This window comes from Aythya ferina (genome assembly GCF_964211825.1).
Source record: "Aythya ferina genome assembly, chromosome: 20".
Classification (NCBI taxonomy): Eukaryota; Metazoa; Chordata; class Aves; order Anseriformes; family Anatidae; genus Aythya; species Aythya ferina.
In genome coordinates this window covers 7,447,389-7,465,550 of record NC_140318.1, presented here as the reverse complement: position 1 = coordinate 7,465,550, position 18,162 = coordinate 7,447,389, and the positions used below count along the sequence as shown (strand labels likewise).

The 18,162-nt window shown below is 43.5% G+C and overlaps 1 protein-coding gene across 2 annotated transcripts in view; it reads right to left on the bottom strand.

Moving 5' to 3' along the window:
• Positions 1-928: 928 nt before the first annotated feature.
• Positions 929-18,162, bottom strand: part of BRINP1 (BMP/retinoic acid inducible neural specific 1) — a 90,369-nt gene continuing 73,135 nt past the window's right edge. For both annotated transcript variants that reach the window (XM_084494271.1, XM_084494272.1), the window contains 3 exons: positions 16,657-16,893; positions 11,005-11,227; positions 929-4,930 (listed from right to left, as the gene is read on the bottom strand). In XM_084494271.1, coding sequence (XP_084350397.1) covers positions 3,790-4,930; positions 11,005-11,227; positions 16,657-16,893 — 1,601 coding nt within the window. In that variant the 3' untranslated portion in view covers positions 929-3,789. The remainder of the gene's footprint in view (positions 4,931-11,004; positions 11,228-16,656; positions 16,894-18,162) is intronic.

Here is an 18,162-nt window from a genome sequence, read left to right as displayed (position 1 = left end):
TCAGAAATCCATTAACACCACTGCAGCACTGGTGTGGTCTCTCTAGGGTGATGTGAGCTAATTTGTCTTTGCCAAAAATATTCGGTCTTCTACCTCCTGCAGAACAAATACCCTAAAACAAACCTGTATCATCTTGTTCTAGATCTGGATGTCACTGGTCAGGAACCAGGAGAAGTGCTTATGGGACTGAGCAGAGACTGGCTGCCCTGTTTGTGGTATTGTGAACATTTCACATTTGAAAGGTAGGGCACAAAAATGTTCTCACTGTGTAATTTTCTTGCAGAGTGATTTTCCCACACTGTGTCTGGACCCAGACATCTCTTGTTCCAGCATCAAAAGTAGAGTGTAGCGTGGTCCAAGACACAGTTGATTGGGTTGTTTGGTTTTATTTTTCTTTTTTTCTCTTTGACATAAATTTTGAGCCCAAAAACTGTCTGGACTGCCAGATAGCTACACTTTCCTCTACCCTGAAGGACAAGAGAATTGATCCATGACATTTTGTCTTCATTCCATCCCCAAAATGTCATTCAGCCATACTGCAACAACATTGCTGCATGGATGCAACACATCACTGTTGTAATGTGCCATCGTATCCTAGTGGCATGTCATGACATCAGGACAATGCATGTCTGCACCTCTCTGCTCTCTACCACTGCTTTGGCCTGGACTGGACAGTGGTGGTTTAAAGTTCTGCTGGCTCCCAATGTCTTGTGTAAAGTCCCTGGTGTTGCACTCCTTGCTGAAGCCCAAATTAGCTTGAGGCTGATCATCCCAGGGCACCATTAAGAATACATGAGAGTAATCGTTTTGATCACTAATAGTCCCACAAACACAGGACAAAATTTAGCTAATGTGTTGTTAGTTACCCACAAGATCTGAGATTTACTTGCAACTTCTCTGGTTGCTACTCACTAGAGTTGGATGCTTATCTTGTAGGAAAGTGATTTATCGAATTCATTTCACTTCATGTTAGCACATTCACTATTTCCAGCCACGAATAGATCCCATCATCGAATGCGGACTGCATCTCAGGCTATAGGTTGCTCATAAGCAGTATTCAGTATTTTTAGAGCAATAACTGTAGTTCTTTTCAGTGTCAGCTCTTCAGGTCATACATGTAAATTAAACAGTATATTTCTATTCCATTCTTGGATGGATGAAACTGTCAGGAACATTATTTTCACTCATAATTACAAATCTGACATTCATTTCCCATGAATACTCTCAACTATTTGCTTAAAACTAGCTTCCATGCATACCATTGCCAGTAAATTTTCTCTTACTGGAAAGCTGACACGGAAATGTCACAACTATAAAGTAACTTGTTTGAATGGTGGGGTCTATAAGCACGAACCTCTACTATGCAGACAAAGACCCAATCAAACAATGACAAAAAGAAAAAACAAATGAACGAACTAAGAAGCAGGCAACCTTGCAACCTTTTCCAGGGACTGACGAGTAAAGATAGAAAGAGATCTCAGCATAAGCCAGGGAAAAGACAAAGTCAAAGTTACTACCAACTGGAATGGATGAATGTCCCTAGAAACATCTTTGTTTAATTTACCCAGATCTTCTTCAGGCTCATGCACATGCCCTCCTCTGGGGGGGACAGACAAGGATTGATGTGTGCTTTGTGACGAGGACTCCTTTTTGTTTTCTCACTAACTAGGCAGATAGTTTCTCTTATGCTCTTAATTATTAGTTCAGCAGGAGAGTTCAGTGAATGTTTATTTTCCTCAAGCTATCTAAGTCATTCTCAGCTTTGATTTGCATCAACCAAAACCTCTCAAATTAAACAAAACCTGAAGCCAGACTTAATTGTCTGAGTCCCTGGAGTCACATGAATAACACCACAATGCATTTAGCTCTTTCCAGAAGAACTAATGTTATTCTAAGAATCTACAAAGAAGGTCAAAACACATACAAGACTATTTTGAACTTGATTGAACCAACAGTTTAAGTCTTGAGCCAGGTCTGAATCTTGGGTTTTGGATCAAAACTGTCCCTCCTGCTGTGCCCTGCTTTTCCACAGGACACTCCTCCAGCTCTACAAGTGGGTAGGATGAGAGACCTGTTGCTCCCTTCTAAAAGGGCAGAACGTCTGGTCTCGCTCTGGCAGTTTTCACAAAGAAATTTCAACTAACAGTGAAATTAAGAGAAACACCCCACTACTCTCCTCCCCCATGCTTGAGCTTCATCACTAGCTCAGCTCATCTTATATTCACACACTACATCCTGCATTAAACAAAAAATAAAATCTGAACACACAAGCACACACACAGTTAAATTTTACCCAGCTTTTAGGTATTTTTCTTCCTTCCTTCCTTCCTTCCTTCCTTCCTTCCTTCCTTCCTTCCTTCCTTCCTTCCTTCCTTCCTTCCTTCCTTCCTTCCTTCCTTCCTTCCTTCCTTCCTTCCTTCCTTCCTTCCTTCCTTCCTTTTTCTCTCTCTTTCTCTCTTTCTTTCCTTTCTTTTTCTTTCTTATAACTCTTTTAAATTTGGCTTTGTCCTTGCAAATTCAGAATAAATTTGGTTATTGTGTCCCACCCTCTTTTTGTGAGTTTTGGAGATATTGAAATAAAATTTTCTCATCTGTTTTCTGTTTGTTTGGTTGGTCTTGTGGATAAATAATCTGTATCAAAACAATGATATTCTTCATAGCCACAGAAACAGAGGAGAATTAAAAGGATTTTTCTATCCCCAAAGAGCTAAAATAACTGGTGTGTTCTTCTACATCTCCAGGTTTCCTTGGCAATGTGTTTTTTTACATTGTGCTTTGTTTTTTTTGGTGATGAAGGTTACCCAGTGTTATTAGGAATCCCAGGACATGGATTAAAAGCCAAACTCAGGTTTGCCTTTAACTCTAGATTTTCTGAAATAGAATATAAATTTAACTTCTCAGTTTGAGGGACTCTGTAGAGACACCGTGAAGAGGAATGACTTGGGAAGGTTTACAAGGGATGTGCACTGGCCGGACTGAAGGCAACAGCAGCCTAGCGCCAGGCGTGGGCTGGAGCCAAAGGCACTGTAGAGCCCTGCCTCTCTTTGGCAAGAGCTGACACTACCTCCAGTGAAAAGTCTTCTGAGGTGGAAATGCCAAAGCGAAGACACCTCAGATCTGCATCCACCCTCCACCTCATGTGTCTTCTCACCAACGAGGCACTTGTTTTACTCTCAAAGGACTGCCATCACCTTCTGTCCTCCAGCAAAGCTCAGCACAGGCTGGGTGAATAACTCAACATAAAGCTGGCATAAATCTCAACAGAAGAAATATTTTTTATCTTTAACCATTTACTCCCACTAGGAATAATGGCAGTTCTTTTACATTTACATATAACTCTATTTTGTTTGTTTACTTTGATTTTTTTTGTCTCTTTGTTGTGGCACCTGCATAGCAGAAATCTTTACAGTTCATTACAGAAATTTGCCCCTCTCTCTGCTCCTCCTTATATTTACCCCACTGCCTCTGAGGACTAGCAAACAACACCCCCAAGGTCAAGAGAGAGTAAGGTGTTACCCTTTTATGACGGATTATAGAAATAACAAACATGCCTGACAGTTTTATACAGCTGCTAGAACGGGTTTAGTTTTCAACAAATGAAGAATTTCCTCTTTTTTTTCTCTTTTGTATATTAATTACATTTTACAAATTTTGTTCTTCCCCCTTTGCTTTCCCCCCCCTTTTCTTTCTTTCTTTTTTACTTTTTTCTCTCTCTCTTTTTTTTTTTTCCTCTTTTATTTTTTTACAGCAAAAGGATCAGTCACCAACATGTCCACTGAAAAGTCCGGGTTAGCAGAGTTTGGCTGTCATCTGGTCCGACTGTTTGAGGATCTCGGTGTTGTACAGGTCTAGAGCGTGGTTCACGCGGATGATCTCGCTGTTGGTGAGCTTCAGGCGGTGCTTGAGCATACAAGAGAACAGATCCAGCTGGGGCTTCCCTGGGGCCACGGGAGGCGCCAGTCTATTGATTCGGTCCCGAATATCCAGCAGCAAGAGCATGACGGAGGAGGACGAGTAGAACTGCCCACCTTGCGTGTACGACTGGTTGACCTGCTGCACGGCACTGCGCAGGAGGTCGGCGTTAAAGCGCAGGCTGTAGCCGTACACCTGCACATCCGAGATCTTGATGTAGAACTGGCGCTTGGTGGGGTCAGAAAGGTCCACGGGCCCTTGGCCAGTCTCGTTACGCAGCAGGGAGGGCAGCCGAGTCCGGCTGCGTAGGTAGATGTGGACGGTCTCGAAAAAGGTTTTCCACCGGTTGCCCAGTAGCAGGGTCCAGTTGTAGCACTGGCTGTTTTGGAGGCGGATTTTCTCCCAGCGTGGGTAGCCGTACTCCCCAAAGGGCATGTTCCAGCCCTCGGAGTGACTCCCGCTGAACGGGTTGACGTAGACAAAGAACATAGGGTCCAGGCTGCTGTTGCGCATCTGGCAGATTCGCATGGAGATCCCAATCACCATGTGGATGAAGTCCATCCGGTTCTTGTTGCTCTTCAAGGTGAGGGACATGCGCTTGCGCCACCTGGGGTCAAAGAAGGTGTCCAGGCGGATCTCGTTGCTGATGAAGGTGGTGTGCACGTACAGGCGAGAGTCCATTTTCTGCAGCAGGTACTTCAGCTCCAGGTCCTGGAAGTCCAAGTCCGTCTCAAAGCTGATGAACTGCTCGCTCCGCTCCGAGTCTACGTTCTGAGGCTCGCAGCGACCCCGGTAAAGCTTATAGCCCTTGTTGCATGAGCCACACAGAGAGATGTTGGCAAGGCTGCACATAGCACAGCTGTTGTTGCCCCCGATGATGCAGGGGATGGGGCGCTGGCACAGGCTGGTGCCACCGTGGCAAACGCAGCTCCGTTGGCTTTCCAGAAAGGTCCCCCAGAACCCATTCTCATTGCAGTACAGCAGGGACTGGACCCGGGTAAGCCATTCCTGTATTGTCCTGCAGGTGGGAAGAAGAAAGGATTAGCACCATAGAGACTCCCAGAGCCTATGGGGTTGACATCTTTCTAAGTCCACAGTGCCTTTTAGGGATATTTCTGAGGTGGAGCTTTCATAACACTGATACCCTGCTGTGGCATTTGGGAGGCTCACTCTTACATCTGCCCCTTACTCCTTTCATGGAGAAGAGAAGCCATTTACAAAATAGCCATAAGTCAGGACTGATCATTTCTCTCTGCACACTGCTCTAAGAGCTGAGACTGGCTCAGCCTTCTCCCGAGGCTCTCATCAGCATGGTGGTGAGAAAGTTCAGCCATGGGAGGGGAGCTGATCAAGCTGTGCTAGAGGCTGAGTTGTGTTCAGGTATTGCAGGTCAGCATAACTCCTAGACTGGTGGTAGGCAAAAACTCCTTTCCATACCCCAGATAATTTCCCCACTTCCCAAAACAGACTGTAATGGGACAAGACAACCTCTGCTCATGCTGCAGAGTGCAAAAACATCAGCAAAGAGCATGGAAGTCAGGATGCATGGTGACAAAGCTGCTCGAACAGCTTCTCCTTTAAAAAAACTGCTGCTAATTAACCTCCTCTTACAGCTTCTCCCCTTAACAAGCAGCCACACTTGCTCATTCCCAGGCCCCACCACTCCCATAATTGCTCTACCAGCACCCTCACCTCTACGTCCCATGGCCCTGGAACGGCGCCGAAGGAACGACACTGTAACCCATGCTCTTTTTTCATACCACCGCCTTGCAAGGTTGCCTTGCTGCCCCCTCGTCCCCCCCTCCCCGGGGGATCTCAGCACAGCGACTCCTTTCTCCGCAGCCTCCAGCAGAACCCAGCCACCCGCTCCCTCCCCTCTGCCTCCCCCCAGCTAATGAATACTTCATTGTCTCCTCTGGGCAAAAAGTTCTTGGTAGCGCTGCAGTGAGAGGACTGGCTAATGACAAATTAGGATTCAGTCCCTGTAGAACGGGAGGAGTGATTATGGACAGAGGCTCTCAGAGCTGGATTAGTGAAATTCATGGCACCTGCATCGCCTGACCTCCGAATAATCATTAAGCTGTAGGCTGTATCAAAGAAGGCATTAAATGATACAGCAGCAACGAACAGCAAGATGATTAGGGGGAGGGAGGGAGTGGAGGGATGAAAGTATAAAACAGAGGAAAGCACTGGAAGGAAAAAAATAATCAAGGAGCAGAAGCAAAAAGGGTAGGGGAAGAAAGAGGGGAAAATGTGCAGGTAAAAGGAAAAATGAGTGAAAAATGCAGTAGGCAGGAGGCTTAGGGATGAAAAAGGTGAAAACTGGAACAATAGCAATAAGGGAAAGACAGAGAAATGGCAAGAAAGAAAAAAAAAATAGCAGAAAGAAAACTGGTAAAAGCATAATAAGGAAAAGAAAAAAGAAGTGAATTTATCACAAAAACACTGATGTCTTGGATGTAGGAAGGGGCAATTTTCATGTTCCTCCTGCAGTACAGGGCTGTCAGGGTCACTCTCCTATATTCACAACTAGCAGGAGCTCTCCCAGCAGTGCGAAAGAAAAGGGAGGCAGGGGGCTCTGAGCAAGGCACCTCTAGAAGTGTCTGCTGTAGTGGGAGGTGGTGACAGCCCCGCCTGGTCCCCAGCAATGGGCAGGGGACACTCTTGGCTTCTAGGACAGCTCTGCTTTGGAGGGAGGGGCAGGGAACAGCACAGAGTGACTGCAAAATGTGCTGCTGACAGCAACAAGCACTCTCAAAACCATCTCCTGGGGATTGAGTTTGCTTTCTGTTCATAGGTGAATTTTTGGCCACTTTTTCTGCAATAAAAAATAATAAAAAAATCTATCTTATTTAAGCCTTGCAGCTCTTGTTTGGAAAGCCAGCTAAATGTTCTTGAGTTTAGCAAGACGTGCAGATCCCAGGCTTCGTTCTTTCTGAGCTCTCTCCTGCAAGCCCACCTTGGTTCCCCTGTGCACCTGAAAGCTTCGCTCTTTGCTTCTAACCACTACTCTAAGCACGAAGCTGAGGGATGATGTGCAAGTGGAGGATGAACTAAAACCAAAGCAGGTCCTCAGTGTATGCACACTGGCTGCCTGGGCTTGCTGTGGTTGTGAGAACTGCTGAAGGCAAGCACAAGGTGCCTGCAGGTTGCTCTTCCCATGGTTGGGCTTGGTGACAACAATTGAACACGTCACAATTCCAGCTCTGTGCAAGTGAATGCAACTCTCCTGATTTCCTTACACCATTGCTCATGCTCAGGATTCCCAACATACTTTCACAGTGCTGATTTGAAGCTTTCTGACACAAGTTTTATATCTTGATAATGCCATGGAGTTCATGGGATAAAGACTGCCAGGCTGTACAGCAGGGGACACTATAAAAATTGGAGTAAGATGACCACATCCTAGTCCAGCTGGTGTGTTCTGCCTCAGGAAAGGAAAGAATCCTTGTCTTATATTAGCTGCTGGTAGAGCAAAACAAGAAAGGATTCTCAGCAGCTATCTTGCAATTGAAGCTAGTCATTTTTTCTGTTCCTTAGATTAACTTGGTGGAGAAAGGATGGAAGGAGCTCTGGAGAAGGAAGTGTTTTGTGTGTGTGTGCATGTCATAGCATTCAGCAAAGACACAAGTAGGACAAAAATGAAAAAAGAACTACCCACCATCTGCTGATGGCGGCAATAAAGGACGTAATTAAACGAAAATGCAGAATCCAGGGCAGAGCTGGGCATTGGCTACAAACATGACAATGGGAAGTGTGATAGACTGAGAGGAAAAGCGGTATAAATTACCACGTTTTATCTTGCAACTGGGACAGGATAAGAATATACGCAGAACCAGTCACAGCCCTTTGGCTGACAGGAGGAAACTTCTTAAAACGCATGCCCTTGTGGCTCAGGTTCATGTGAATATAACCAAGAGAAGTCAGGGAAGCGGGAAGCTGAAAAGAGCCCCTGTTTAAAAGCTGAATGCCAGTAGCAGAATAGCCATTGATCTTTATTTTTATTATTTTCTCTTTCATTAAGGAGTCATTAATTTCTCTTTCTCCTCCTTAACATCATTGCAAGAGATATTTTGCTTAATGTTTGCTTCCTCTGCTAGTTCAAAGTATAAAGTAATAGAGCATGTGCAATTAAAAAAGGAAAACTATGTCTTCAGAGGTCACTGGTAAGCAATTTCACGTTCAACTTTAATATCTGATATTCCAATCTCAAATGATATAAAATGACATCCAGACAGAGCTGTGAGTGAGTGTTATATTGCAATGGTTTCCTGCTGTTGCTCACTGGAGTTACACAATGCTGGGAACTGGGAGCCACATAATCCTGCAGAGCTCTTTCACCATTTAAAACCATTTAAATCTCTTGTGACCCCCACCGAAAAAAGAAAAAAAAAGTGTTTTACAGGCCATTTTGGGGCTTTCTGATCAGAAATGGAGGTCAGGTTATACAGAAGATGATGAATAATTTTATTTCTTTCTGACTTGTCATTCTTCAGGATTAGTCAGGTCTGGGGAGGGAAAGAGGTTGATGGGTGTCCCTGAGACAAAGATGCAGCTTTGCTGTACAGGGGTCTGAGCTGATCAGAAAACCAAACCAAACAAATCAACCAACCAACCAAAAAAAAAAAATCCAAAAATAAACAAAGCAAACAAACAACAAAAACAAACAAGCAAACAAACAAAACAACAACAATAATAATAATTAAAAAAAAAAAACAACAGCAAAACCAAACAACAAAAAAAAACACACCATCCAGCAGAAGAGTTTCTTTTTTTTTTTCCTTTTTTTTTTTTTTCTTTTTCCTTTTTCTTTTTCTTTTTTAATTGCAAGAACAAAGGTAGGAATTTAATGGGTTTTCCTTTGCAAACTCACCTTTCCTTTTCCAGCCAGCACTAGCTCCTGTGGAGATACCTTTGGGCTTTCTGTGTGGAGCAGTGAAGTAAACATTGCTATTTTCATTCTCAGCAGCTGGGAGATGTATTGTTAACTAATGACAATATGGCTGGAGCCCAGAACATGTATCAGTCCCCCTCCTTTGGGTGTTATTTATATTTTATATCCCGAATTTTAAAATACAACTATAGGTGCTCATTCAATGTTGAAGCTTTAACAACTGAGGAGTGGTTTCTTTTTTTTTAAACCAACAAACTTGCCTGCAAAGAGGTGCTTTTAAGCAAAAGCAGTCCAGAGTAAATATATATATATATATTTGTATTTCCTTTTTAGCTGTTACAAAAGGTCATGGAAAATCATCCTAATTGCAAAAATCCCTACTCTCTCTTTCTTTTGGAAACACCACCTCTTCCTTTCCCTGAGGGCAATCAACAGCAGCCCTATTTTTTTTTATTTTTTTTTTTTACGGTGCTTTTGAATATATAATATAGGCTTACTATTATGTGTATTAGAGAGAGAGGCTTGCTCTTAATAGAAGCTTTCCATCCTTTCAAAGCCACTGGCATGCTTGATAAGTGTCTGTCGTTCTGTACGGTAACAATTAGAAAATTAGAGTATTTCCAAGCCCAGTGAAAAGAAGGATGAAATGCATACCTCTTCCACTACCTATCTGTCTGCTGAGCCCCTCCCCTGACTAGCTACAAATGCAGAATGACAAATAAGAAAAGAAATTATACTATACCTGGTGGTATTGACTTAAACAAATCAAGCACATCAGTCAGTTAAAAACCCAGCTGCCATCATCCATTTTGTCCTCCCTTCTCCAGATTTTATAGTATTAGTTGGAGGCTCCCTTTCTGCCTGGCTGACTATTTAAAATAGAAGAGAAATGCTAAAGACACATTTATCCGAATGCTTCACTGGATCTCTGCTTGCTGCTGCTTCACGTTGCTGCTGTTATGGCACAGCTCAGAATTACGCCTGGTTGTGCTTGTGGCTCCTCCACCCGTGTGCTTGTTTGAAGAAACTTCGCCATTTGGCAGGAATGGGCCAATTTTAGGAAGTTCTTCAAAAACTTTTTTTTATAATCTCTTAAACTTAATAGATATTTCTCCTCATCCCTAGTAACACCATTGAGTCTTTGTCCAGAGACATGAGAATTCTTGGTAATTAGAGAGACCTTAAGCTTTGGAAGAGTTTCCTGAGCTGCACAGTGATGAAATGAAGACTCAGCATGCTTAGCAGCCAGTGGGCAGGATGATAATAGGACACAACAATCAGCTAATTTTCTCTTAAGAGTGAACATTTATGTAATAAAGGAGCTAAAAAAGATTTCTTCTAAAATACTAAGCTGGCATGACCTTTTCCAGAGAAGCATGGAAGAAAAGGCACTTGGACGCTTTTTTTTTTTTTTTTTTCTTTTTTTTTCCCCAAGATTTTCAGTGTTACCTCAATCCAGAAAATGTAGAGAAAAAAAAAAAAAAAAAAGTAATGTTTATTAAAATCCACAGATGCAGGTCTGGAAAAATGTTCAGAAGCAAACATAAACTCAGCCATAGTGCAGGGATGAGGGGAGCCAGCAGGAGGTGACTATTGGATATCAATAGCTGCTGTAGCTGTAATGGAAAATCTGCTCCCTCCATGTGCAATAACATCACTAGGCTTCCGGTCAATGCAGGTTTGAAGGTTCACTCTGCATTTTGTAGAAGCTATGTGATATGTTCCAAGTGAAACTAAGGTTTCTCCTTCACTCCAGTTATATTCGCAGAGGAGCGCAACCCAAAAATGATCTGAAGCACCTTGTACTCCATATGTCCACTTAAACAAGAAATAGAGGCTTAAAATTTGTCTGTGGTATGTGGTGCCAGACTGCCTAAAAAGGAGATTGGCCTTTTAAAAAATGTCTGGTTGGCTGTTTGATGTCATTTTATCATAGAATCATAGACTCATATAATCATATTCTAACAGAACACTACAGAACAATTGGGTGCCTGTCAACTGGGTACACAGAAAGGATGTGGATATGCTTAGACATGTGATAAAGGTTACTTACCCAATTTCAACCCACTCCCAGTGTTTAGCATTTTCCACCCCTCCACATTAGCACACCCTGTATCAAATCCCTTCAGCTGTAGGGTTTATGTCCATGCAAAGGCTCAGCCCACCACACCGCAGCCATCCCAAAGGAGAAGGGTTACCTTTCTCGAGGCAGCTGGTGGTTAGGGTTGTGCCGACACCGGACACTGAGGCCAAAGAGTTTACGGGCAGTGCGCTGGATCTTCTGGCGCTGGGCTTCCAGGGAGCTCTGCAGCAGCTTGTAGCGGTTCTGCAGGTCCCAGTCGTTCCCCCAGTGCTGGTGGATGCTCCCAATGGTCAGGAAGTGGTTGCTAGGTAGCCTTTTCATGAAGGATTTAAACTCATCTGGAAGACACGAGAACGTGGAGAACTACAGAGGGATCTGAACCCTGATGAAGTTACAAGGATTTACATCAGCAGGATGGAGAAGCAGCGGTGAGGTGTGAGGTTTGAGGTGCTCTGCTGGAGGAATCTGATGTCCATCAGCTCCCTGCTCTGTCGCTCTGCCCCAGGAAACCCACTGCCTCCATGACTGTTACTGCGGGAAGATGAAACCCCGGAAGCATCAGGGTGAAACAAAATGGTTAATGTGTACAGGGTGGAGAATAAAAGAGAGCAAGCTCCCTGGAGCATGGGATTATAGTCTAGGGGTTACGAACAAAAAGCAGGGAGCTGTAATCATTGTCAGCTAAAGAGTTCTCATTTAAATTGTTTTTCAGCTGCTTCTAAAATGCCATTTGTTGTTGAAGTCAAATCACTTTGGCTGTGTCATTAATAAAAAAAGAGGGGAAGAAAGCTTAAGAAAATCCCCACAGGAAGGGTTTGGATTGTGTGAAAATGTCCCGCTTTGTCATTTTTTAAAAAGAGCCTTCTGATTTTACATTTGAAGTTAAATGAGTTGCTTTATGTAACAATGAAAACAAAATAAAATAGTTTGTGGGGCTAGTCAGAAAAAAAATGTGACAATTTTAGCCAAGGGAAAAAATCTAATGGATCCAAAAAATGTTGTTAAATGTTGTTTTGTGATCACTTTATTTCTGTTTGATTTTGCTTTACAATAATAATAATAACAATAAAGCCTTTATGTAGGGTTTGGGTTTTTCTTCCCATAACAGAACAGAAAATCTGATACTATTTCTGTTTATGATCATCCCTTTCTTTCTAACTGAGAAGAATAGTTTGCTTAGGATCTGATTACCGGGCTGGGACATCCTCATGTAGAACAGACAGATGGTTCCAACTTTCTCAATAGAAACTAACCCAATTTTTGATACCAGAAAACTGTGTTTGACACACTGGGACCTTGAGAAACTCGAGGAGTGGGCCAACACAAACCTCATAAAGTGCAATAAAGAAAAGCAGAGAGCTCTGCACCAGGGCAGAACAACCCCACGCAGCAGCACAAGCTTGGAAGCAGCCAGCAGAGCTGGAAGTGCCTCGGGGTTGTGGGGGACACCATGCTGAAGGTGGGTCAATGTTGTGTTCTCCCTGCCAATACAGAAAACTGCATCCTGGGCTACCTCCAGATCAAAGGACGTTAATATTCCTTGTTTCTTGGCTCTACTGAGGCTGCACCTGCGTTTCTCTGCACAGCTTTGGACACCCAATTAAAGAGGTCTGTTGAGAAACTGGGAAGGGTAGAGCTGAGGGCTACAGAGATGGTCAGGGGTCTGGAGAACGAGTCCCCTGAGGTCAGGTGGAGGGATCTGCACTTGTTTAATCTGGTGAAGGAGAAGCCAAGGGGCAATCTAATTACAGCCTACAACTGCTCAGAAGGTAGTTACAAACGTGAAAGAGAGAGTCTTATTAGAGACAGATGATATAACAAGGAGTAATAGACACGGGCTACAGCTTGAGAAGTTCAGGTTATTTGCTGGAAAACTTCTTCACTTGGAGGTAATGCAGTACTGGGACAGGCTGCCGAGAGATGTTGAAGAATCCATAATTTTAGACTGCTAGACAAAACCACAGCTGACCTGACCTAGTGCTGGTGATGATCCTGCTTCTAGCGGGAAGCTGGACCAGAGCCCCCCCCAAGCCCACAATGTACTCAAAGAGAAATGTAGCCTTCTTTTCCTGTAAGTTATAAATATCATTTTTCTTCCTTTCCTCATTTAAATTTGTTTTTCCTTCATCTCAGTTTTCAGAAGAAAAAGAGGAAAAGTAAAAAAGGCAAAAAAGAAAGCTTGAAAAGGCAGTCATCTTCTAAAAAGGAGAAATATTCCACAGAAATATTGGAGAAAATCAAAGCAGATAATTTAGAACCTATCGTACAAACCTCATATACCTGAATTTATGACTGTATAGATTTGCATAACAGATTTCTTATTATTCAACAATCTGCAGTTCATGCTTAACTGCTTAACAAAGAATATCTATGCATTAGTTGGTACGATTGTTATATAGATGGTAAATGGATGTTCATGTTTTACTCATCACACAGAGAAACTGAGCACCTAATAAAAATAATTATCATCATTGCACTATCAAGATCCACAGGACATCTGCTTGTCTCCTTTCTTCCCCAAAGATAACTGGGAGATGTTTTTTTAATCATCTCAGGTTTTCACTCTATCAGTAATGCTGCTTTCAGTGCCCTTCTCCTCCCCAAAAATGATTCTCTCCTGTGCAGTGGTCCTCTGAAACTATCATCATGTATAATTGCTTCTGTTGACCATGCTGATTACTCCTGGTACCTTTCAGCAGTAAAAGCCTTGCATTTGCTTCCCGCCCCTTATAAATCAATTTCCTCAAAAGCCTGTTTGTGCAAAAGACCAAGCTTTTTTTTCCCTCTGATGATGAATGTGCTACATTTTTCATAGAGACGGGCGAGGGAGAAATTTCAGTGCAGTGTGCACATTTTGATACTGCAGTGCAACGTTGGGGGAAAAACAAATGAGCAAAGAAATCTGGCAAAATAACAGCTGAATGGAGTTGTTTTTAAAAAAGGGAAGGGGAAAAAAAAAAAAAAAAAAAAAAGGGGAAAGAAAAGAAAATAAAAGACTTTCCAAAAAAGTATTTCTTCATATTTTATTTATATTATAACTATCCCTGAAGGCCCTAACCAAGACTGCATTGTGCTAAGCCTTGTACTTTTCTGGGAATAGTCCATTCTTAACCCATAGCATTTCCAATTAACTAATAAGGCTGTTTGCATTCGTTGTTATTTTATTTTCTCTGCACAGAAAATGTGGCCGATGGCTAGGACTACGTCTCCCAGAATGCACCACGGCCCTTTTTGCTGAGTCACTCCAGGTGGTCCCAGGGCAATGACTCATCATCGCAGGTGGTGCGGGGCAGAGGTCCTGCCTCTGGAGAAGACTGGTGGCATCACGGCAAAACATCTGTTTTGGAGATGAAACTTGCTTTTTTTTTTCAGTGCTTTTCAGTTAAAAAATGACATTTTAATCAGACAAAAATAGTACTGCAAATACAAACAAACAACAAAAAGCCCCAAACAAATGACTTTTAATCAAAAAGCTGTTTAAAAATCCAGAATCATGGTCCTGATGTAGATTATTTTTTTTTGGCCAGCCATACTAAAATGCCAAGACAGAAAAAGGTGGTGTTATTGTTCTCAATTTATACATGAGCAATGAAGCACAGGGCTGGGAGAAGCTCCAGAGCTAATATAAAGCAGCATCAGTTCACTGCAGCCTCCTTGACTTTGAAGATGCTATCCCAAATAATGCCAACTTTTTATTGGTCCCTGCAAGATTTTTTCAAATTGACGTAGGAACCCCACACAGATCAGAAACAGAATATAGATCTTTTAGGCTATCAGCCGCTTCCTGCACAAATGATATTTGCTTTCAGAGCACTCATGTGCCTTTCATCCCTCTTTACTGGAAAAGCCTTCAGATGTCACTAGAGATTTTTCTTCTGTTGTTCATTATGAAGAAAATCCTCCAGTTATTGGGAAATTTTATTAAAACAAAGAAGCAAAACACTAATACTACAGTCTTTTGTGATAGCAACTTTCATCTCAAAGGATAAGTTTGCACATGATGCAACAAAATGATGAATGAGATGCAGCAGCTTTAAACATAAAGATAATCACTCCATCTAGCCCTGAAAAGCCTCCAGCCCTGGGTGGAATATGGCCATGGCACAGCAGAGAACTGCACTGCAATGTGTCACTTCAACACAGCAAATGAAAAACACCCTCCCCTGTTAAAATCTCAAGGCAAGGGGGACTAAATATAATTATCTACCGTGGACTTTGCTTAGATCAAGTGCAACAAGTGCCCAGTGTAACAATAAAACAATCACTGTGGGACCGTAATTTTTCTCCCTCCATAGGGCTCTCACCTTCAAAGTGTCTGGGTTACATCCCCTGGAAATGTAAAGGGGTTTGATGAGTGGTGGCCAACATGTGGCTCTTGAGCAGCTCGTGTGAAATTCCCACACCAGAGCCAGCAAGAAGTAACCATGCTGGCAGGCGCTGCCAATAATTCTGATTTGTTCAGCGCTGCACTAGCAGATGCTCAGTTTCTGGTTCGGCCTGGTGTTCCCACCCTGCCCATAAATTTATAGAACCCCTCAGAAAACCACTGACTTCTTCAGCTAGTGGGCTGCTTCTGGAACTGCCTCAGCCCTGTGACTCCCCACTGTTTGTGTCTTGCAGCTCTCATCATAATGCTCATCAGCCCTGGGCCATGGGGTACTGCTCTGACGGTGCTCATCCAAGCACCAGGCTGACAGTGTGGGTTGGACGTGAGAGCCCGTGCGATGACAGACATGCCAGCAGGGCCCACACCTTGAAATACAGAGCAGCCCTCAGCAGCCCACTGAGGATATAGCATAGGCCACCTGAGTTCTACCAACTACAGAGCTTATGGTGACCTTCTACATGAAGAAAGAAATTGCTGCTGGGAAGACTTCTGAAGAAGCATTGCTCAGTACCTTGGAGTGAGATGGTCCCTTCCTTGCAGACATCTTTCCTAACATGAAGACCTGGAGAGTTATGGCAATAAACATTAAAGAAAAGGTGTTGGGGATTAACTGGCTTACACCAGAGGAGGGAGTCAGTGTGGGGATCAGTCCTTGACCAAGTTTTGCTCAGTGCCACTGCGTCTTCTAGGTTGGCAGACCAATGACTACTATAAAGGAAATGATATGGCAGCACCGATGCTGATGCTTTCTTGTCTCGGACCCTTCCGAGTTTTCTGCGTGGGCAAAGTAGCACATCGACGATGAGTGTTACCAGCATCAAAGTGGAACAACCTCCACTGACACCCCCAGTGTTACACTGGGAGAAAGCGGAGGAAGAAGAGAAATGTTCACACCAACAGCCATCGGCACTGTAGGAGAGAGAAGTCATTTTCTCTTCTCACTATCTCAGATGAGGTGTCATCTGGCCTGTGCTCTCTCTGTGAATTGCCTTTCACCAAAGCAGAATAAATCATTCATGCAAATCTGAAAAGCAATTTCTGCATCATTCATATTGTGGAAGTTTCTCTGTAGGACTATTAAAGAGAGATTCTGAGCTGGTTTGGTCTGAAAAATCAGATTTCTAATCAAAAAAAAAAAAAAAAAAAAAAAAATCCATGGAAAATATCCCCTTATGCATATGCATGGTGTGTGTAATTATATTTGTACATGTGTGTGTATAACAATCCCTCAAGATCAAGATCATACTTTTGGGCTCAATATCATCCATTTTTTATCCAAACTGTAACATTATACTAGGGAAGGAAAGGATTCTCAACTGGTATAGACTGACAAGTTGTGTTTGAAAGAAATCAATTGGAGAGTGAGTTTTGCTTGGTTACCTGAATTCTCCAGATCTTTATAGGCTTCTGTCCAGGATTTGGCCATGTTTGCCAGTGTGTACTCCATGATCTGGATGTCGGTGATGGGGCAGTTGCACTGCGGGAATTCCTCCGCACACTGGCAGCCGCACTGGCTGTTCCGGCAGATGTACTCCCCCTCGCCATTGCACATGATGTAACTCAAGGCAGACTGGACAAACTTCTCCTGTAGGTACTGGGGGAAGATGATCTGGAGACCTGGCAGAGAAGCGAGAGGCAGGGAGGTAGAAAGAAAAAGGTCATTTCGCGTATCTGTTCTTCTGTTCAGAACCTGTTTCATTAACAGCTTGGGAAAGTGATGCTAAGGAATTAAAAGCTGTTGGGAGACTTCTCTCACAGCTGTCATGGGTAAGGAAAACGGGGTAGAAAATACATGCCTCAGGTGCAAGCAATGATTAGCTGAAATCAGATACCCAGTTTTACCCCCCTCTTTCCAGTCCTGATCCTAGTACAGTACAAAGCATCTGAGTGGAAAGCCTCCCTTACTGCCAGGTGTTGTGTTTTTTTTTTCATACAACCAAGTGCTAGCTCAGAAATGATGAGCAGTACACTGTTCTGAGCTGTTTTAGGAGAGACTAAATAGGTTTGGTACCACAGAAACAAGAAAACTATGCACTGAAAAAGAAAAGAACGGAAAACAGAAGAAAGGAGAATAATATAGGGAGGGATTTCTAAAAGACCCTTGCAGAGTTAAGTGCTCAGCTCCCACAGCATAAATACAGGAGCTGGGTACCTGAGTCTTTCCAGCTAACTCCCTGCTAGGAGGGCTACTTGCCAAATCCTATAAAAGTGCAAATGGATTTAGTGCCAACGATTTCAGTGGTGCTCTGAAGGTTTACATTAGCTGAGAGATCAATCCCCAGGTCTCTTTCTCCATAGCGAGTGTTTGTGTATCCATCCATCTGCGCAGGCACAAGTGTAGGTGGATGCCTGCTCAGGTACCCGAGGACGTAACTGTTTCCCGGTTCGCCCTGTGCATAATGTACATATTTTCCCATCCTCTCCTCCTCCAGCCTCCGTCTCCGGTCCCCCTACAGACGGCCGTGGGCCCTTGGGGACGCACAGCTGTTTCCTTGCAGCAGGGACGCTCCGCTTGTCAGCCTCAGTCAGCGTCTGCAGTGCACGAGGCAGAGACAATGACCACAATGAGCCAACCCGCCACGGCAAGCCTGGCCCGTTCACCTCCCTCGTAAACGGCCCGGGGATTTTGGAGAGGCAGAGAGAGGAGTTTACAGCTTGAACAGCAGCACTGAACTCCAGTGCAATGAAGGCGCGCGGGTCAATTACCCATCTGTTTGTGTTTCTGCAGCACTGAATTACAAGATCCATTGCTGACAGCTCATTGGAGTGGAATGAAAATAAGGCAATAATTCAGAGGATGAGAGCATGCAGAAAGGGCAGGAGGGGCCGTGGTGCTTTCAGGAGTTCAGGCCCATTTCTCTGATGGGGCACGTTCACCTCAGGCAG